We start from the raw sequence: 21,443 nt of genomic DNA, 5'->3' as shown, positions 1-21,443 counted from the left end.
TCCCTGCACCCTCTGAGCTTAGCTGAAATCCACACAATAATGGAGGGGGCAATGGATTTTCCCAGCAACAGTAGATGGTTAGGAGCTACTCCCGTCACAACGCAACCTCTTCTGGGGTGGCTTGGCCTTAAATGGGCAAGGAAGGCCCATTCGCTCAGGGGAGCAGAACCTCTTTCAGCCCAAGGGCTGAATTCCATTTCAAAGAAGCTGTTAGGGGCCACATTCCATTGGAGGGTTGGGCAAAAGGTGCAGAGCCAAAGGCAAAAGGGCGGGGCCCACATTCCAAAAAGACCGGCATATTTCAGCTTAAAGCTCTCACTGCCAGTAACTAAGGCTTAAGAGAGGCGTTTCTCCCATGGTGGGGATGAAAACTGCTAGAACTGGTTTGTTGCTATGGAGCAACACATCTGTCTGCATTTTTTACTCTCCTCGGAGTAGGGATGTACGAAAGTCACTTACCTTTTCGAAGGGTGACATTCGTGTTGGGGGGGAGGCGCTCCGTCCCTCCCTCCAAAATTCTGGCTGGGGGGGGAGGTGCTCCATCCCTCCCCCCTGAAATTCCGGCCGGGGGGCACTCCGTCCCTCCCCCCCGAAATTCTGACCGGGGGGGAGGCACTCCATCCCTCCCCACCCGAATCCTGGCCGGCCGGCTCCGCAAATGGCGGCGGCCATAGCCGCCACTGTTTGCATCCCTGCAGTCAGCCGTGATAGCCTAAACATTCACGTAGCCTATCACGGCTGATTTAAAAGAAAAAAAACAACAATGTGCGTACGCAAATGGCGGCGCCCATGGGCGCCGCCATTTCCGTACGTGCAGGTTTTTTTTCTTTTAAGTCAGCCGTGATAGGCTACGTAAACATTTACGTAGCCTATCATGGTGTTTTTTAAAAATCTAGCCGTGATAGGCTACGTAAATCTTTATGTAGCCTATCACGTTTTTTTGTTTTTGTTTAACTGGAAATGGTGGTGGCGGCAGCCGGTCGGAAGACCAGCCGCCGCCACCTCACCGCCGCCGCCAGGAAGATTTGCCGAAGGTAAGTCCCATCCCGGGGGGGTGGGTGGCGTGGCAGACCGTTTCACCACCAATTTTGGGGGGCCGAATGCGCTGGCATTCAGCCTCCCCGAGATTCGTGGCGAAATTCTCTGACATCCCTACCTCAGAGACATGGCTATAGGGGTTGCCACGATGAGTGCCTGCACTTCAGAATTTAGCATTAAAGCTGAAGGGCTCAGTACGTCTGTTCAGATTTTACTGTTTATAGCCAATGGCCATTACAACAGAAACACAAGAAAATACATTTATGAACACCCGATCCAACAAAACACAAGTAAGGCCTTGAAAATACAAATGTAAGGTTTTAAGCACATATTTAAATTAGAAAATGAAACTCCCCTTAGCTTTTGTCACTAATGTGATTCAGAAAGGCCACACTTAACTTTGCTGCAGCTAGAGCAAACAGAGCTGCTCCGTAACTGACGAATTTATCTCTATCTGCCAGCAGCCATCTGATCTTCAGGTCATCTGATAGGCTTTCTAGAGGTCTGAAAATGGAGAATGAACTTAAGCCGAGGGGAACTACATAGAGGGCAGTATAAAATATAGTGTACCACATCTTCAATTTGGCCTAATCCACAGAAACGATCTTTTGCTGGCTTTTTAGAAAATCTGCTAGCAGATATTCAGTGGGCATCAGTTGAAATCTGAGCTGAGTAAAAGCATGCCGTACAGGGAAGAAGGTTAATTCCCACAGGTAGTTGGACCTTTCATGGTCTAGCTTAATTTTAGCATACCAAATAGCAGACTTACAGTTCTTTATATATTCAGAATCTCTCTTAGCATCTTCAACAAAGATTATGTCCCGGATCTTTCGAACAGATACATCCTGTGTTATCATTACTGGGGAGATCGAATAGCTCCACATCAAACATCTGCGTGATTGTACCCAACCTTCTCTAAAGTGCAAAAAAGCACAGTTTGCTAAATAGTAGTCCAGCATCACAAGTCTCCTTGTTGCTCTCACCAAGATTAAGCTTGGCCTGGAAGTTTTATAGGAGTCAAGGACTACCACCTGACGCATTCTGATCTATTAAAAGGTATCTTGCTAGTTTCTTGTACTTCTCTCCTTCATCCAGAGCTGGCTGGTGTTGTATAAACGGATACTTTCCCTGATGGTTCTCATGTCCTGAGAGGAGCCAATCTACATTACAACTTTAAACTGGTTTCGAACTGGTTTATCTAAAGGGATCCTGCAGTTTCATGAGGGTACTGAGAATTCTTTGCTACAGACCCCCGTCCCCTGTCCCCTGCCCAAGTGGCCCATCTTCCTAGAGCTACAATTCCCAGAATTCCTATTGGTAGCTGTAATCACTAAAAACAGGTTTGAAACCAGTTTAAAGTTGTAATGTAGATTGCCCGCTGGACTCAGGAGGACTCCTGACAGTTCTGTGAGATTCACTTACTCTTTGTTTGTTTTGAAATTCATTGCAAAGAATAACGTTCCCAGACAGCATTAAAAGCCCAGGGGTGGGTGGGTGCTGGGTGGGTGGGTGGAGGAAACATTGACAATCCTTCACTGCCACCCAGTGGTAAAATTCTAGTACAATGTCAGAGAGTTGCTTGCAAGAAATCATGGAGGACACTGTGGGTGGCTCTTTTTTCTGAACTTCCAGGAGATCATGTGACCTCGCCCTCTCCAATTCCGGAAGAACTCCTGGCTGGGGAAGAGTAATGGGCTCCTGCAAGGGCAGGGGGTGTTTTTTAATAGAAAATAGAAAGCAGACCCCTCGAGAATTGCCTACACTTTAAAAAGGTATGTGGAAACCTGGTTCCCCTCCCCAAGAGAAGCTTCTCTGAAATCCTCCCCCTCCCTGTGAAAGAGGCAGAAAAACAATTCCTCTTTCGCAGGGAGAGGAAAACGTTCCCCAAACTAGGGGGCAGGATTTGGCACAGCGCTAGTTCCCAGCAGAAGATGAAGGCTGGACCCGAGCAAAGTCAGCCATGGTGAGGAGCCCTGGCCCCTGGGGACTGAGAACGCTGGGCTGCAAAGCAAAGCTCCCTCTGCTCCCTCCGCCTTCCCTAGCAGGCTGCGACCTGGCTGGGGGCTGGCTTCAAAAAAGTGCCGGAGCAAAGTGACCTGCCACCACAACACCTCTGCGGAGAGGACGAGCTGCCTTTTGCCACTGCTGTGGATCCTGCAAGAAAGCATTAGCAGCAGCAGGACAGGAGCGCAGGCATGGGCGCACCAAGAATGGGATGCCAGGCAGGCTCGAGAATTCCATTTCTGTTCCCAGCTCGTGCGGACGTATCCCGTTTGGAAAGGCGAGCACACACAGGAGCTTGGCGGTTCGGCCACAAGCCATGACACGGCTGCTGGTGGCGAGCTGGACAAAGCCAGCTGGGAACGCAAACCGCGCCTCCCTGAGGAGTTGTGGATTGGCCCCACCGTTCTGCCTGTGAGGTGAGGGGTGGGGGAGGTGGTGGAATCCAAGACAGCTTTTAATTTTGGCCAGAAAAAGAAGTTTGGGTTTCTGCAGCTGCTGGGCAAGAGGGCAACCAGAGGACTCTTCTTGGTTTGGGGGACTTGTGGGTGGCTGCTTTGGAGATCAGTCTTGCCTGTCCAGATTCTGCCTGCTTCCCTGATGCTTAGCCTTGTGCATTTGTCAGCAAATCGATATCCCCTCATCCAAAAGCCTTTGGTTGAAGATGAGAGTCAGGGCATTTCCCATTTCCACCCTTGCTCCATCCCAGAGGCCTGGAAGGAGAAGGTTGAGGGCCACGTCTCAACTTCCGCACCATGTAAGTAGTAAAGGCGTTGTCTGCGTTTACATTAAAGAAAAAAACAGCAGTCCTACCATCGTGGAGCCATTCAGCGTTTACGTCTTAACTTCCGCACCATGTAGGTAGTAAAGACTTTGTACAGTAAGAACATAAGGATGTGAGATGAGCTCTACTGGATCAGGTGGAGGGTCCATCCAGTCCAGCATTCTGTTCACACAGCAGCCAACCAGCTGTTGACCAGGAACACGCAAGCAGGGCATGAGCGCAACAGGACCCTCCCACTCACCCCCCTGCCCATGTTTCCCAGCAATTCCTCTCACGTGTTAAGCTTGCTCACAGTGCAGATTTTGGGTACCACCACTTTGCTTTTGTGTTTCAGGCCAAATGTGGGCTGGGCTGGGCTGGGCTGGGCTGGGCTGGGGATTAGGGATGTACGGCCTGTGAAAAATCCACTCTGTGTTTCACGGATTGTCAGACACCTTTTGTCCCATCGTCCGCTCACAGACAGATTGAGATCTGAGCCAGTGTGGTGTAGAGGCTAGAATGTTGGACTGGGAGCCAGAAGATCCGGGTTCTAGTCCCCACTCGGCCATGGAAGCTCACTGGGTGACTTTGGGCCAGCCACACACTCTCAGCCCAACCCACCTCACAGGGTTGTTGTTGTGAGGATAAAATGGAGAGGAGGAGGATAATGTAAGCCGCCTTGGGTTCCTTGCAAGAGGAAAAAAGGCGGGGTATAAATGCAATAAATAAATAAATAAACATGAGGAGCATTTCCTTTCCTGCTTTTCTGTGGCTTATTCTTCTCGAACGAGCCACCTTGAGGACCCATGGTTTGTTGCTGGTGTGTTCAGGGCGGTTACCGAGCCATACTGCGTGGTTAACAAGCCACCCTGCTGAAAATGCACTGTGTTCAGACAACATGATAAGCCACGGCTCAACAACAACCCACACTCAACCACTGCGTGTGGGTTAATGTGCTGCATGGACCCAGCCAAGGTCATCATGTAGTATTCCTCTTTGGGCTATTCTGACCAGGAACATGGGTGGAGCCGCTCAGCGCCACTGGGAGCAGCAGCAAAGCTTTGAAAGAAGGAAAGGCAGACCTGGGCCACCTCATATTTAAGTTTAATAAGACCAAAAGCACACCCCCCCCCCATAGAAATATGCTCTCCCACACAAAGGTGACCAAATATACCCCCACACACACACACACACACACACATTTTTGCAAGGGTTAAATGGCCCTGTGAAAGTGGGGAGGAGGACATTTGGGGAAAGTCAGGGGAACACACACAAACTGATACTACAGCCCCACCATGCGGGGCCTTCGCTCCTTGCTTTGGGCTGGGGTGGGTGGTACCTTTTGTTAAGGGGGTGCGATTGCACCACGGCCCCAAGGCAGCCATAGAGATTGCCTACAGAGCACTTTCTCACCTTCTCCTTTCTGTCTTTCTCCCCATTTTTACAATGATCACTGAATTTATTATTATTATTATTATTATTATTATTAGCCACTCCTACCTAGTTCCTCCCAAAGCCCAGCCCAAGGGAAGAATGCTCCTAAGCCACCCTTGCAAAGCCACCCCCTCCTCCTGCAAGGCATAATGGAGGAGAAGAACAAGAAGGAGAACTGATGATCCATAAGCAGGATTAATGTAAGATGGGTAGGAGAGCAAGGAGAGTTTGGCTGTCTCCTGACTGGGGACAGTTCAAGAGATCCCTGTAGTACATTTTATATAGTAGGAGCGGGTGGAATAGACGGACTCCGTTGCTACTGTCAAAGGAAAACTTTTCTTCTGTTTATTTCCAAGTGTTCACTTTTATTATTCAGCTGAACAAAAGACAGACAGACATGTATGGAAGATAATCCATGGATTAATAAATAATAATTCTCAGGGTATTTCTGCCTGGATACAGACAAAGGCACATTTGGCAACAGTAGTTTGGATACAAAATCCAGCATAAGGACAGAGAAAATCATTCATTGGCTACTCATCGGATTCAAGCTTGTCTCACACAGTCTACATAATCATGCTTATGTGTCCAGAACTCTTGGCTAAGTGCAGTTTTACTTTTAACTTTAGCAGTTTCACTTTTTTTTAATGACGTTTCTTTCACACTACATAGGGTCCTTTTCTTATCCCCCTTTCACCCCAAATATTCTGATCCCCTTATGTGTAAAATAAGGGTTTTTGAGAAACGCTCAGGGGTGGCACCAGCCATTGAAAGGCGTCTGACTGTCTGTTGCCGAAATCGTTGTTCTGCTGTTGAACCTGGGCAGGCCTGGGACAATTCTGCCAGTGCCCACAAGCTGCAGAACAAGAAAGACAATGTTCTGTTTTTAATTCACCTTTGCCTCCAAACAAGCAAGACCAGTTATTGACTTCATGCGCCTGTTTTTCAGCAGCTGCCACAAAAAGCAACAGAGACTAATCCACAGTGGCTGTCTCCTGGTCTTCACCATGGCAGTTTTCAGCTTGCTGCTGGTTATTTCCTTCATATTATACTACTTCTGGAAGAGTACCCGTCCCAAACGATTCCCCCCGGGACCTTGGCCTCTGCCATTTGTTGGAAACATGCTGAAGCTCAGTGTGAGGAACCCCTTGAAGGACTTGGATAAGGTAAGTCCCCTTGAGCTGCAGCATCTTCAAGCCTGCTACCAGGATCTAATAATGATCTAATAATGAGCCAGCAGGAAAGGAAGTTTTACTGCAATGGTTTAATCAGACTGCTGAAATTAGAAGGAGGTGTGTCTCTAGCTAGCCTTTGTGCATGAGGATTAAATATGTACTTTCCACTGGGCTTTAAAAATGTTTAAAATCTTATGTCAGTGGGTATTTTAATGCCTGCTAGTCAAACTCTCACAGATGAATTTGGCTCAAAGTAATCCTTGAGAATCTGCTTGCACTGGAAGCGTGACTTACCGCACAAGGTGGTACAACCCTCAAATGCCTTGGGCTCCTTGGAGGAAAGGCAGGATGTAAATTGTTGTTGTTGTTGTTGTTGTTGTTGTTGTCATTATCATTTCTATACTGCCTAATAGCCAAAGCTCTCTGGGTGGTTTACAAAGATTAAAAACGTTAAAAATGCAGTATACAGAGATTAAAAACCATTTACATAAAAAGAACATGAACAGACAATATACACAAAAGAAACATATATCTAAAACAACTTCAAACAAGCAATCTCAAAAACTAACAACCATAACCATAAGACATTCCATAAATGTAACAAACAAACCATTGCAGTGACTTGTTCCAACAATTCTGCTAATGCCACAATGCTAACCACAGGCTATTTCGTTATAGCTTGCAAAAAAATATGGCCCTATCTTCAGTTTGTACATAGGAGCGAGACTCATTGTCGTTATTTATGGATTTTCATCCATAAAAGAGGTCCTGGTGATGAAAGGAACTGAATTCGCTGGGAGGCCGGACCATGCCATTGTAGACATCATCAATAAGAAAAAAGGTAGCTGAATATAATTTCCACGCTATTTTTCCTATTTTTTAAAATGATTGCCTCTGTTTCTTCTTTGTAAGGCCATGTGTGTGCATATATTATATATATGCATGGCTGGATGGATGGATGGATGGATGGGTATGGTGTGTGAGAGGCACTCAGCGAGACCCAGTCTGGTGTAGTGATTAGAGTGTTGGACTAGAACTCGGGAGATCCGGGTTCTAGTCCCCATTCAGCCATGAAGCTCACTGGGTGACTTTGGGCCAGTCACTGACACTTAGCCTAATCTATCTCAGGGGGTTGTTGTGAGGACAAAATGGAGAGGAGGGGGATCATGTACTCTGCATTGGGCTCCATGGAGGAAAGCCAGGATATAAATTTAATGATAAATAAATAAATACATTTGCCCCTTCTGTTATCCCACTATCATTCAGCCTTCCAGGATGCTGGGCAGAAGGGAAGGATGTGCACCAAGAAGAGGTGGATTTATCCTGCATCCACATCCTTTGGCAACCAGATGTTGGAACTGGGCACCCATTAACAAGATACAGATTAATGATTTTGTACCCATTTTCAATCCTTTGCGTTGTACTCCTGCAGGTTTAATCACAGCACGCTATGGGGAAGTGTGGAAGGAACAACGACGTTTTTCATTGATGGCTCTCAGGAATTTTGGACTGGGCAAGAGATCAATGGAGGAAAGGATCCTGGAGGAGGCTACTCATTTGATCCAAGTCTTTACAGAAAACATGAGTAAGTCATGCCGGTGACAGGATGGGATGGATGGGGATCTTCACTTCGTTATTCCTTCCTCTTCCGAACGGTGGAGTTTAGGGAGCACCTGTCAGGGTGGAAACTGAGCCCATAGAGCCCCAGAGCAGTTCTGATTCTGAGGAGGAACAGCAATCCATGGGAGAGGAGCTCGCTCATCTCTCACAAGCACAGCAGCTGGCAGAGATTCCTCCTGCCAGCATTCCTGGGATAGATAGTGACCCTGGCAGTGAGAGAGCGCTGGACGGGGGCTTGCTGGATGCTCGATGCAGACGCAGGGAGCGACGACAGATGCAGGGCACCAAAAGGAGGCGTACCGCTCATTTGGCGCTCAAACAACGGTCATGTCCCAAGGACCCTAGGGAAAGAGGGAGGATCTCTCCATAACCCATAAGTTCAGAGTCTTCCCGTGGTTCCCCTTCAAACGGGGACCAACTGCCTTACCTGGGGCTTAGGCTACTCTGCTATCTTTCCCCAGTGCTGTTCCTTGCTTAGTCGCTAGTGAATTGTATCTGAAAGAGTCATAAAAGAATAAAAGAATAAAGACTCGGAAAGAATCCTCATTATCTGTGTCCTGAGTTGGCTATTGGAAGGGACTGCAAGAGGCAGCTGGGGCGCTCCTGACAGCTTGGTCCCTGTTCCTCTTTTTTTTTTCTCTCTGCTCCTACTGCCTCTGGAGGCTGCCATGGACTCGGCGGTGCATGCTCTCATGCAAGAGAACCAGGCTCTTCGTGATCAAGTGGCTCAACTGACGACTGCCGTACAGAGTCTGCAAGCTGCGGTTCAACCCCCACCACCTCCGATTCCCCCCCCCCGCCGCCGCCGCCGCAAGTGCCAGGTGGCTCTGCCAGAGAAGTCTTCTGGTGAGAAAGGACTTTTTCAGATTTTCCGGGCCCAATCGGAGCTGTACATGCTCATACGACCTGAGGATTTCCTGACAGAACAGGTTCGTGTGGGTTTCATCATTAATCTACTTTCAGACGTGGCAGCTAGATGGGCTTCGGGACTGCTTCTCGCTAATGACCCCCTGCTTGGGGACTATCAAGGTTTCATGACAGTGATGGCCAGATTTTTCAGTGACCCCCTGCGCACGCAGACAGCTTCTCGGGAGATTCGCCGCCTCAGGCAGGGCAAGGACTCAGTTTCCAGCTACGCGACAACTTTTCGCTTGCTGATGCAAGATTTACAGTGGAATGATACTGTGCTGGTGGCTCAGTTTTTGGATGGTCTGAACGACGAGATCTTGGATGAGTTGGCACGCACGCCTAGCCCTCCTACTTTGGAGGACCTCATCTAGACCTGCCTCCAAATAGATAATTGGCTGGAGGGGTGCCGGCAGACCCGGCAGGGTGCCGGGGGCCGAGATTTCCCTTCTCCCATTGCCCCACGTTTCCTGCCCCCTCCACTCCCCGCCCCTGCAGTGGGGGCAGAGGAAAACTCGATGCAGCTGGGAGCTACCCAAGACCCGCTGCCGCTGGAGGAACTAGAGCGGCGGTGCGCGGAGCACCGATGCTTTCGGTGTGGAAAGCTGGGACATTTCGCCAAAACCTGCCGTGCCAGACCCGCAGCCCCACTGTCTCCCCCTCCTCTCCTTCCTCCTCCTCCTCCTCGTCCCCAGGCCTGACTAGGCTGCCCCCCAAGCCTGTTGGGGGTCTCCAGTGTGGGGGTCAGTTCCCCACCAGGTGGGTGCCTTCCGCAACCCCCTCCACCCTCCCATCTGCTATTGCATGTTCACCTCCACTCCTCCCAGTGGGGTGCGGTGGAGGCCCTAGCATTAGTGGACTCTGGGGCTACGACCAGTTTCATGGATGAAACGTTCACTCACCTCCACAAGATTCCTACCCTGCCTCTTCCTGCCCCCTTGCCAGTGGAGACCATCAATGGGCGTCCTCTTTCTTTGGGCGTGGTGACCCGGGTTACAGCTCCGCTCACTCTGCTCACCCAATCCCACGTTGAGCAGATTCAGTTTCACTTGGCCAAGGTTCCCCAATACCCAACCGTGCTGGGTGTTTCCTGGCTCTCTAAGCATAATCCTCAGATTTCTTGGGGGCTTCAGCAAGTGGAGTTTGCGTTTCCTCACTGCCGGGAGCATTGCCTCCCAACGGAGGAGCCAGTCTCAGCCCAGGCCTTAACCCTTTCCTCCCCCTCCTCATCTGCTTCTGGCAGTTCTTCACCTACTGTGATCCTCCCAGAGAAGTGTGCATTTTTTCAGGATGTTTTCGACAAGAAGGAGGCTGACCAGCTCCCCCCTCACCGCCCTTTTAACTGTGCCATTAACCTCATTCCTGGGGCGACCATCCCCGCCGGCCGGCTGTATTCGATGTCGGAGCCGGAACTTCGAGCTCTGTGGGAATTTTTGGACACAAACCTCAGACGTGGCTTCATTCGCCCCTCCTCCTCCCCCGCCTGCGCCCGTACGTTTGTTTCTTGCGTTTGTGCACAAGAAATTGGGAGAACTCTGCCCGGTGTACGACTTTAGAGCAATGAATTTGGTCTCGATCCCCGAAAAGTACCCCCTCCCCCTCATACCGGAGATGCTGGAGTGCCTGGGGCGAGCCAAGATTTTCACAAAGTTGGACCTGCGTGGTCTACCATCTGATTCGCATCCGGGAGGGGGATGAGTGGAAGACCTGTTTCAGCACCTGGTACGGAGCGTATGAATACCTAGTGATGCCGTTTGGGCTCGCCTGCGTGCCCCCCCCCCACGTTTTTGCGTTTTATGAATGCCATCTTCCGGGACTATTTGGACACTTTCCTCAGTGTGTATCTCGATGATTTACTTATATTTTCTGAGGACCCCCACGCCCATCAGCACCATGTCTCCGCCGTCCTCCAGTGCCTCCGCGAGCACCATCTTTATGCCAAGCTGGAGAAATGTGCGTTTGACCTAACCTCTTTGGACTATCTCAGCTACGTTATCTCAGCTGATGGTATCAGGATGGATCCTGCAAAGGTCCAGGCTGTCCTCTCCTGGCAGGCTCCATCCACCAAGAAGGACTTGCAACGTTTTCTGGGGTTTGCTAATTTTTACAGAAAGTTCCTGCCCAGCTTTGCTCAGCTGACATCTCCTCTCATGGACCTCCTTAAGGGCAGGAAATATTTTCATTGGACGGCATCTGCCCAACAGGCTTTCGAGGAACTTAAGAAGCTTTTTAGTTCTGAGCCGATCCTGTTACATCCCGACCCGAGGAAGCCTTTTGTAGTGCAAACTAATGCCTCTGACTTTGTGGTGGGGGCGGTGCTTTTTCAGACAAATCAGGCAGGCGGCGGGTTGCAACCCTGCGCCTACCACTCCAGGAAGCTGAACATGTCTGAGAAGAATTATACCATCTGGGAGAAGGAACTGTTGGCCATCAAGTCCGCTTTGGAGACCTGGCATCATCTTCTGGAGGGGGCACAGCACCCAGTCGAAGTTAGAAATGACCATCGCAACCTAGAACATCTTCAGACAGTCTGTGCCTTAAACCAGCGGCAGATTAGGTGGTCGCTTTTTTCCCCCCGGTTCCACCTTAAGATTTGCCATGTGAAGGCCTCCGACAACCTGCAAGCAGATGCTCTTTCTCATAAGCCAGACCTCCAGCCAGGGGGTGAGGGAAATCCCCCCCCCCCGATTCTTCCCCCCCAGAGCCTGGTGGCAGCTGCCGTGCCTCACTCTTGGGAGGAGCTTATTCACTCTGAACAGGCTCAGGATGCTTTTGTCCACACAAAAGTGGAGGAATTGGGGCTAGCCTCTGGCCCGCCCCACTCTACCCCCTTCTTTTTGCGAGGTGGCCTGCTTTACCATTCTGGCTGGGTCTATGTGCCTTCTAGACCCCTCCATGAGAAGGTCCTCCATCAGTGCCATGACTCCCCCACTGCTGGGCATTTTGGCTTCGCCAAGACCCTGCACAGAGTGACGCGGGATTTTTAGTGGCCTCGTGTGTGTCAGGACGTCAAGTCCTATGTTGCCTCCTGCCCAACTTGCCAGCGGGTGAAGGCTCCCTCAGGCAAGCCCACAGGCTTACTTCACCCCCTCTCTACCCCCTCAGGACCTTGGAAACTGCTCTTCCTTGACTTCATCACTGACTTGCCTCACTTGCACGTAAGACCACTATTCTGGTGGTGGTGGATTTGTTTTCTAAGATGGCCCATTTCATCCCCTGCTCTGGGTTGCCCACAGCCAGGGCGACGGCGGAGCTTTTTTTGGCGCATGTTTTCTGGCTCCACGGATGGCCCAAGGGTCTCATTTCGGATAGGGGGGCCCAATTCACTGCCCATTTCTGGAGGAAGCTACTTGGACTTCTCCATGTGATGCTCCGTCTTTCCTCCGCCCACCATCCACAGACGCACGGTCAGAACGAGTGCACCAATGCGACTCTGGAGCAATATTTGTGCTGTTATGTCAATTACCAGCAAGATGACTGGTTTTCGTTGCTGCCTCTCGCAGAATTTGCTTATAACAATGCCTGCCATGCTTCCACCCGCCAGTCTCCATTTTTTGCCAATTTTGGTTACCACCCCAAGGCTTTCCCGTCCACCCTAGCTCCCTCTTTGGTGCCAGCAGCCCATGAGTTTTTAAAGGAGTTGCAAGCGGTACACCACCTCTTATGGGACTCCCTCAAGCAAGCCAAGACAGCCTACAAGGCCTCTGCAGACCGGCGGCGCCAGCCAGGTCCATCTCTGCAACCGGGGGACTGGGTTTGGTTGTCCACCCAATACCTCCCCTCTGACTCGCCCGCAGGGAAGCTTGTGCCTCGCCGCACAGGGCCTTTCCAGATTACGGCCCAGATTAACCCTGTTGCTTTTTGCCTGGCTCTCCCCCCCCTCCATGAAGATCCATCCTGTTTTTCATCGGTCCTTGCTGTCCCCCCTGGTTTCTGGCGACCCTCATCGCTCGGCCGGCTCCCCCCCGCCACCAGTGCTGGGAGAGGGAGGAGGAGTTTGAGGTCGCAGAGATTCTGGACTCCCGCCTTTCTCGCAGCCGCCTGCAATATCTGGTGGACTGGAAGGGGTACGGGCCAGATGAGCGATCCTGGGAACCCACGGAAAATGTGCATGCTCCGTTGCTGCTGAGGCGCTTCTACCAGCTGTACCCCCACAAACCCAGGGCCCCAGGAGAGGAGCACTAGGGAGGGCCTCATGGGAGCGGAGATGATGTCAGGGTGGAAACTGAGCCCAGAGAGCCCCAGAGCAGTTCTGATTCTGAGGGGGAACAGCAATCCGTGGGAGAGGAGCTCACTCATCTCTCACAAGCACAGCAGCTGGCAGAGATTCCTCCTGCCAGCATTCCTGGGATAGATAGTGACCCTGGCAGTGAGAGAGCGCTGGAGGGGGGCTTGCTGGATGCTTAGCGCAGACGCAGGGAGCGGCGACAGATGGAGGGCGCTGAAGGGAGGTGTATCGCTCGTTTGGCGCTCAAACAACAGTCGCGTCCTGAGGACCCAAGGGAAAGAGGGAGGATCTCTCCATAGCCCATAAGTTCAGAGTCTTCCTATGGTTCCCCTTCAAACGGGGACCAACTGCCTTACCTGGAGCTTAGGCTACTCAGCTATCTTTCCCTAGTGCTGTTCCTTGCTTAGTCGCTAGTGAATTGTATCTGAAAGAGTCATAAAGGAATAAAGCCTCAGAAAGAATCCTCATTGTCTGTGTCCTGAGTTGGCTATTGGAGGGGACTGCAAGAGGCAGCTAGGGCGCTCCTGACAGCACCCTGTTCACCAGAGGTCTGGTAGCTAGGGATGTTGGAAGTATCCCTCGGGGGGGTGGAGCTCATCGAGCTTTGGCCCCACCCCCTGGACTTTGGCTCATTTCCCTGTGAGCTACCCCAATTCGAGCTATCCCATGAACTACTCCAAGTCAGGCCAGCTATTTATGTTATTTTTTAGTATTACGTGGATTTTGATTTTTTTTTTCAGAAATACACATTAATGTGACTGCAATTTGTGCAATTGTTATATTGCCCCAACTGTGGACTTTGAACTCTTAGGATAGTAGTGCCAAGATAGTGATAAATCAGATCCAGGTTTACTTACAAGGAGTACTTTATTGAGTAAATTACAGCACACAGGCGTACCCAATGGTTGGATCAGACCGCTTCTCTGAACCCAGAGCCATGGGGTACAATGGGTTTTATACCATACATGTTAGCAAGGAGGCAGCATAACAGCAGCAAGTGCCCCCTAGTGTTCATTCCCAGCATAGACTAGCCGGGCTTGGTTCCCAGCACAGCCACCTGCAGCTTTAAGTCAAACAAACTTTGCTTCCCAGGCACATCTTGATTAGCTCATTAGTATGGAATGTGCCAGGCTGTGCTATTGGCCCTTTGACTCATCTTCACATGCTCAGAGGCTTACTAGCAAGAGAATTGCACCAATAATTAACTTAAGTAAGGCATTATGTATCTCTAGGCCCCTCTAACACTACAGGTGACTTGGTTACACTCCTGGGACCAATACAAATGTCTCTTTACACAGGAAAAAAATAAAAAAATAAAGAAGTTCCTGGATTTCCAGAAAAACCCACAGCTTAGCTCGCAAACAAATGTGAGCCAGGTTGGGGGCGCCACAGAAATTTGGCAAGCCCCAAAAGGGCTGTGATTGACAGCCCTCCTGGGAGCAATGAAGCAGATTGAGAGAAAACTAGAACATGGGGTGTAAAGCTCAAAACAAATGTGACCAAATACAAGTAAGGGCACACTATCAGTCATCCAGTGAAGCTTTTCTGAGTGTTTCAGGATGATGTCCAGGAGCCCCCAGTAGCACACTGAGACATGTTTATTAGGCACTCGGAGTATAGCAGTGCTTACCTCCGTCTACTTGGATGCTACAAGTTCTACAGTATAGTCCCACATGCCATTTAGTCATGGTTTGTGGGCTGACGTGCACAGCTGTAGTTCTGTGAACAAATGGCCTCTTGAAATTCTCCACCTTACTTATGGGCAGAGAAATTTGGGAGACAGTTACACTGAATTTCTCTAGGAGGAAGAGAAGTTCTCAACAGTTTCTCCCAGATAGGGCTTCCCATTGGCAGGACTTATAGCACAGCCTCTTTCTTTTTTCCTAAGGAGTTTGGGTTTTTTTGTGTTGCAACAGCATCAACTGTCTTGGCAGGCTGGCCCCTACTTTGCATCCACTGCAATGCAGGTGGGGGCAGTGTTGTGTCCAGCTCCAGGGATGAGGCGGAGTTAGTGCTCTGCCAAAAGTTCTCCAGATTCCACCTCAAAGCTCATTCCAAATTATCCAAATTCCACCTCAAATTCCAAAAATTCCAGCTCAAAATCCAAAAGTTCTACCTCAGATTCCAAAGTTCTCCAGATTCCACCTCAAAGCTCATTCCAAATTATCCAAATTCCACCTCAAATTCCAAAAATTCCAGCTCAAAATCCAAAAGTTCTACCTCAGATTCCAAAGTTCTCCAGATTCCACCTCAAAGTTCATGCCATCTCATGTCCATAGCTTTGTTTTTTTCTTTTCACATGAAAATTCATGTGTATGTTCATGCGTATTTTTCCAAATGTATGCATCAGTTGTGCACATCTTTGAAATGTGCACATTCTTCTCCCAAATTTATCAACGTGCATTTGTGTGCATTTTCAATAGTACATGTTTTTCCATGAACATATTTTCAAATGTTCGCGTGCTGTCAAGCACTTTTCCTTTGTGCTGTGAACCATATTGCAAGCTCCAAAATGTACAGATGTCAACCACAGATTGCATTCGAGTTCCTGTTCAGTCTGGGAGGTGCTAACAGAAACACGTTTCTCATACATCCCTAGCTACAACACTCCTGTTCCAGGCTGAACAGGAGCAGACCTGTGAGGGATTAGAGGATACCTATTTTGTTGTGGGTTCCCACTTGCTCATATAAACCAGAGTGGAAATGGAGTTGTCCAGGTCCTGGCCCACTGTGAAGACATAACCAAGAGCTGAGAAGTAATGGCAGAAACCACAACTGAAACCCCAAAGCAGGCTAGACTGGTATTTTCTAAATCCTGGCTGTGAGGAAAATGCTCGGGACAAATCAATGAGGAACTATCCATTTTTCTTTTGTTTAATGCCACAGGCATGCCTTTTGACCCACATGATCTCATCTGCAATGCAGTAACCAACATAATTTCTACCATGATATTTGGGAAGCGTTTTGAATACGACGATAGCACCCTCAGAAATGTGCTGGACCGAACACATCAGAATATGAAAATTGCAGGAGGTCTCTGGGCACAGGTATAACTAATTGGCTAACAGGATTATAAAAAATGTAGTTTGGCTATTTCTAAATGGATTTTTCTAGCCGTGTCATAGAATGTACTGGCATGGGCTGACAATATTCGGGTGAGTTCCAAGACCTGTATCCTACCATAGAATAACCACAATAAAGTACCAAGAGCTACTTTCTGTGCATCTCACAGAAGTATTGTTACACATGTTACACACGTCCAAGCAGGGAGAAAGTCCCAGCATCCTGTCCTTACCCAGGGTTCAGTTCCCTTAGAAGGACATCTCTGGAGACTTCTGGCATCTCAATTATATATGTTTTAATTATAAATATATACATGCTGGGAATAAAATGAGGGTTCACAGCATTGACTTCAACAGATTCCTGCTCCCCATCGAGCTCCCCATGAGGCTGATTGGTGGGAGATTCAGGGCAGATCAAAGGAAGTCCTTCTTCACACAGCACATAGTCAAACTATGGAATTGGCTACCACAAGACATAGTGATGGCCACCAATTTGGATGCCTTTAAAAGGGGGTTCCTCCTGTGTAAACACCAGGTCATTGCTGACCCCTAGAGGGACGCCTGCTTGCGCTGGCGTTTTCTTGGCAGACTGTAGCGGGGTGGTTTGCCATTGCCTTCCCGAGACGTGACTACCTTTCCCCCAGCAAGCTGGGTACACATTTAACCGACCTCGGAAGGATGGAAGGCTGAGTCGACCTGAGCCGGTTGAGTCGACCCAAGCCTCGTGTGGCGCAGTAGTAGGCGGCAGTATTGCAACCAAAACTCTCCCCATGACCTGAGTTTGATCCCAGCAGAAGCTGGTTTTCAGGTAGCCGGCTCAGGTCAACTCAGCCCTCCATCCTTCCGAGGTCGGTTAAATGAGTACCCAGCTTGCTGGGGGAAAGGTAGTTAGGACTGGGGAAGGCAATGGCAAACCACCCTACTATACAGTCTGCCAGGAAAACGCCGAGGAAAAACGGCGTCCCTCTAGGGGTCAGTAATGACTCGGTGCTTGCACAAGAGGAACCTTTCCTTTAAAAGGGGGTGTCAAGGTTCTACTGTAGCAACTGTACAATAAAGCATGTGAGTTTAAATCCATTAGCATTGGGGGCCTTGTCAGTGAGCTTGTTCCATAACTGGAGTTCTTTCTTTGTTTGGAAGCAACTTTATCTCACGGATGAGGCCAGTAAAGGTTAGAGGAACAAAGAAAAGCAACATGCTGTAAAAAGAAAAAAGAGTGAATCTACTTTGTTTGCAAGATATATTCTCTGCGCTGGGTCGGTCTTGGAAGGGTGTGCTGTTTTCTTCCCCTTCCGCATAACGCGCACTCATTACTTATCGAAGGGCTAGTAACTTGATTCAAAGTATATAAAATATACAAATAAAGCAGATAAACATATAAATAAAGACTGTGTAACCCTCCTGGGAAAGGGACATGGTGATCACTCAAAGACAAAAGAGAAGATTAGACCATACCTCAGTAAACCAAAATAAGCTCTCAAACTACTTCGCTCCGGTTAATGAACCAAAGATAAAGAAGAATAGCTCTACGTTGAAGCTAAAAGAGATGCTGTCACCCTCAAAAATAAATTTAGAACAGGCTGTTCCATATTCGTTGGAGCACTGCCTGACCCTAATTGACGAATATGCACAGGAGCTGGGCTCCCTACCCATTCCTCGATTAGAGCACAATCACTCAACCTTTGAAGCTGCTGAATGAATGACCAGATCAGTCTAACCTGGAGCTTCTTGGCTCTCAGTGCATCCTGACTAGTGAAGAAACTCTTTGATGAACTCTCTGCCCTTAAAACAACATTGCAGAACCTAATTCCAGATATAAAACTATCATCAAGTGAAGCTTTGGGAAAGTTGCAGGCCAAATCAAACCCTGAGTGTATTTGTGCCATTGTCCAGCCCACAAAAGAAGCGACTGGCAATAATAGACTCAAGTGCTTGTCAGCGGGCCAAGCTTCCTTATTAACTTCAAGGAGAGGCTCTAATACAGCAAATGTACCCCAAACTGGTCTTGATAATGCCCCCCTGCTGCATACACCTAGAAACTGCAAGAAAGGCAGCAGACTGAAGATTCAAAGTAAAGGGGCCAAGACCAGAAGCCCAAAGGGTTACTAAATAAAAGAGAAAAGACACTCCAAAGTTGCTAAACAAAAGATTTAATTTTTCCAAGCTTTTTGCACTGCTGGAAAGAGATGTGAAGGCTCCAAAAGGCAAGAAGAGGAAGAAGAACAAAAATATAATAAAGAAGATAAACCTAGACCAAGAAAGAAAAATACTGAAGAGGGAGACAAGACTGCGTTTAGCTTTCCAACCCTTCCCCTTGTGTGTGAAGACTCTAGAGCACAAGAAGCTACACAAGACTTCTTGTCCAAGGGCCTATCTTCCCCAACTAACATCACTTCAAAGAATGAGCAGAAGGAGATACACAACCCCCGTCCCTAATTCTGATGAAGCATCAGGTGGGTCTGTGTAACTGTCCAAAACCACCAGGAACCTTAACCCAGCATGAGAGAAAGCTCCGTCTTCTACAGACTTTGAAAGAGGTGAGAGTAGGTTCCATTGTTACTGAAGGTATCGAACAAGTGGATTATTTTTTTAAAAACTCCCGCAATGCCAGAGCTATGATAACGTGCTAATCTCCATGTGGCAGCCATCTTTCTGGGAGCCAGAGCCCTTCTAAATAAGTCAGCATTGGGGTGAGACGCCACTTAAGACAACTCCATCCACTCCCTATGCCCTTTAACCAGCAGTGTTTATCACAGGAGAAGGTGGTATCTCCCAGCAATCATCCACCTTTGGAATCCTGGCCTGAACCAGACAAGGGCAAGTGCCCGACTGGTAAGCTGATTGATCTAAATGATAATGAGGAGAGTGCAGAGCATCAGGCAGTGAGGCCTAACAGGTTGGATTATGGAATGCTAGGCAATGATATTACTCAGTTAGTTCCATTGGAGTGGGAAGTTAAGTACCCACGGAAAAACAAAGCAACCCTTGGTATTAAACAGTTCTGAAAGTCCCCTGTCAAACAGAGTTCACCAATGTGGGGATCTTCCCCAGGATAGTTGCAAAGGCAGGATGACCTGTTCCTGAGCTTGCTGGGGAATTAAGCCAGTCCTTCCTCATCCACCTGTTCCTGTGGGCTTCTGACTGCACAGGTAGGTCTCTTCCGGGTTTGCTAGCAGCCCCTGCTCTGCTTTGGGTCCCTGGCCTTCAAGGAAGCCCAGCTGCTCTTCTCCCCTTCCTTCTAACCCCCTCTTTGAGCATCTCTACACCAGCCTAAAATCCCACATTTAGGACGGGGCTTTCTGCTTCCATTTTAAATGCAGGATCACAATGGACTCCCTTTACACGGGTTTCCTCCCCCGTTCCTTCTCCCCCTTTTCTGAGTCTTCCATATGTTTCATTGATCTTGCTCCTCTTATTGTGGGTTTTCCTTTCTCATGAAGGAACTTGGGCAGAGAGCTCATTATCGCCAATCTTTAAAAGAATGGAATAAAGGTCGTTGAGTGCAGGGGATGCTGTGCAGGTTCACGATGTCATCTAAAGGGCCCGCAAACGTCCGTGAGTGAGCACTCTCAATAGCAGGATAAAAGCTCCCTGTGAAGAAGCCCTTTGCCTTCCCGTCTTTGCTCCTTCTAGTCGCTCTTTCCAGCCCCTCTTCCCCAGCCCTTTTTCTCCAGATCGCTCTCTCCCCCTCCCCTGAGCTTCCAACCTTCAAGCTTTTGTCCTGTGTTTCTGCCCTACCTCTTCCTCCTCCCTCAGAGTCCTGGACCCATTTCAAGAGCCCCTGTCCTGATTCCCTTTCCTCCTGTTTAACCAGCCCTAACTGAGGCTGGCTACTGCTGAGAGGCGACCAGGGATGCCTAGGGGATTGTACGGTGACCCCTGAGGCCTCCTCACACTTATATATATTTGTTTATTTGAAAATTTGGCTGCCTGCTGAAATTGGAGCTTGGAGAGAGCAATTCTGGAGGGAGAGCAACGCTCTCTGTTTGGTTGGCGTGTCATTTTCTTTCATCTCGACAGACACCCTGTCAGTTCTTCAAGGCACATGGCGTTATGAGCACAGAAATGTTGCCCAACCATGGAGGACGTTGCCAGCTTTGGGCCGTCTCCCTCAGGGACTCTACCTTCTCACCACCACTCCTCGTCCTCTTTCTCATCATTGCTACCGCTCGCTTGCTTGACAGGCAGAGAGCCAGGGAGCAAGGAGGCCACAGCATCTCCTGCTCCTCCTTCTCACGGCCACCTTCTCACGGCCACCAGAGGGAGAGGGCAGTGAACAAGCAGGTTACGATGGTGGAGGAGCAAGTCCAGAAAGCTCTTGTCAGTGGGTCCCTGCTGGGGTGTGGGCCCTCGGCAGCTGCCCAGCCATGCCTACCCTTGACGCCCACCCTGCCTGTTGCCAATCATCAACCGACTTAATTCTGGCTTTTCTTCTGCATGCCGGCAGGTTTATAATTCAATGCCACTCACAAGAGGGCTTCCTCTGCCCCACCAGACTATGCTTAGAAACGCCGAGAAGAACACTGCTTTCTTCTCAAGAGAACTGGAAGAGCACAAGGCAACCTTTATTCCTGGAGAGCACCGAGATTTCATGGATGCATATTTAGAGGAAATACAGAAGGTATTTCACAATTGCTTCTGATTTTGAACAGCACAGTCTCTCATTGCATAGTGTCTGTAGGAGGCAGAGGCGACGACGTTCTTGTCTTGTGTGTTTTCTCTAATACAAGAGCTGGAGATCACACTGCAGGAAAAGTTTTTGGTGCTGGTGCAAGAAATAGTCCTCAAAATAGCACAACAAGGGTATTGTAGAGTTGGAGAAGGTGCAGAAAATGGCAACCACAATGAACATGGGGCTGGAGCATCTCCCCTATGAGGGAAGGTTACAATGGTTGGGGCTTTGGAGCTTAGAAAAAAGATGAGTAAGGTGGCGGGGGGACGGGACATTTTAGAGCTGCATAAAATTCTGCATGGTGTGGAGAAAGTGGACAGGGATAACTTTTCCTCCCTCTCTCCTATTACTAGAAACCAGTGGGGTCATTCCATGAAGCTGATTGGTGGGAGAGGGTTAAGGAAGTCCTTCTTGAGGCAGTGCATAGTTAAACCAGAGAATTTGCTTTCAAAAGGTTTAGCGATGTCCATGAACATGAATAGCCTTAAAAGGGGATTAGAGACATTTATTTTGTTCACAGTTCTGATTCCCCACCTTCTTTCCA

The 21,443-nt window shown here is 49.0% G+C and overlaps 1 protein-coding gene across 10 annotated transcripts in view; it reads left to right on the top strand.

Moving 5' to 3' along the window:
- Window positions 1–2,590: 2,590 nt before the first annotated feature.
- Window positions 2,591–21,443, top strand: part of LOC146339049 (cytochrome P450 2J6-like) — a 33,198-nt gene continuing 14,345 nt past the window's right edge. Inside the window, exons 1-7 of one of the 10 annotated variants that reach the window (XM_084812028.1) lie at window positions 2,613–2,810; window positions 3,665–3,796; window positions 6,189–6,402; window positions 7,090–7,252; window positions 7,844–7,996; window positions 16,052–16,212; window positions 20,675–20,848. In XM_084812028.1, coding sequence (XP_084668154.1) covers window positions 6,244–6,402; window positions 7,090–7,252; window positions 7,844–7,996; window positions 16,052–16,212; window positions 20,675–20,848 — 810 coding nt within the window. In that variant the 5' untranslated portion in view covers window positions 2,613–2,810; window positions 3,665–3,796; window positions 6,189–6,243. Of the gene's footprint in view, window positions 2,811–2,989; window positions 3,459–3,664; window positions 3,797–6,185; window positions 6,403–7,089; window positions 7,253–7,843; window positions 7,997–16,051; window positions 16,213–20,674; window positions 20,849–21,443 lie in introns of those variants that run through there. The other 9 variants (XM_084812021.1, XM_084812023.1, XM_084812020.1 and 6 more) reach the window with 9 other exon arrangements.

This window comes from Heloderma suspectum, chromosome 8, assembly GCF_057233095.1.
Source record: "Heloderma suspectum isolate Gila_16-S chromosome 8, 16-S_ref, whole genome shotgun sequence".
In the NCBI taxonomy this organism is placed as follows: domain Eukaryota; kingdom Metazoa; phylum Chordata; class Lepidosauria; order Squamata; family Helodermatidae; genus Heloderma; species Heloderma suspectum.
Note: the sequence above shows the minus strand (reverse complement) of the source record. Positions and strands in the feature narration are given on the sequence as shown.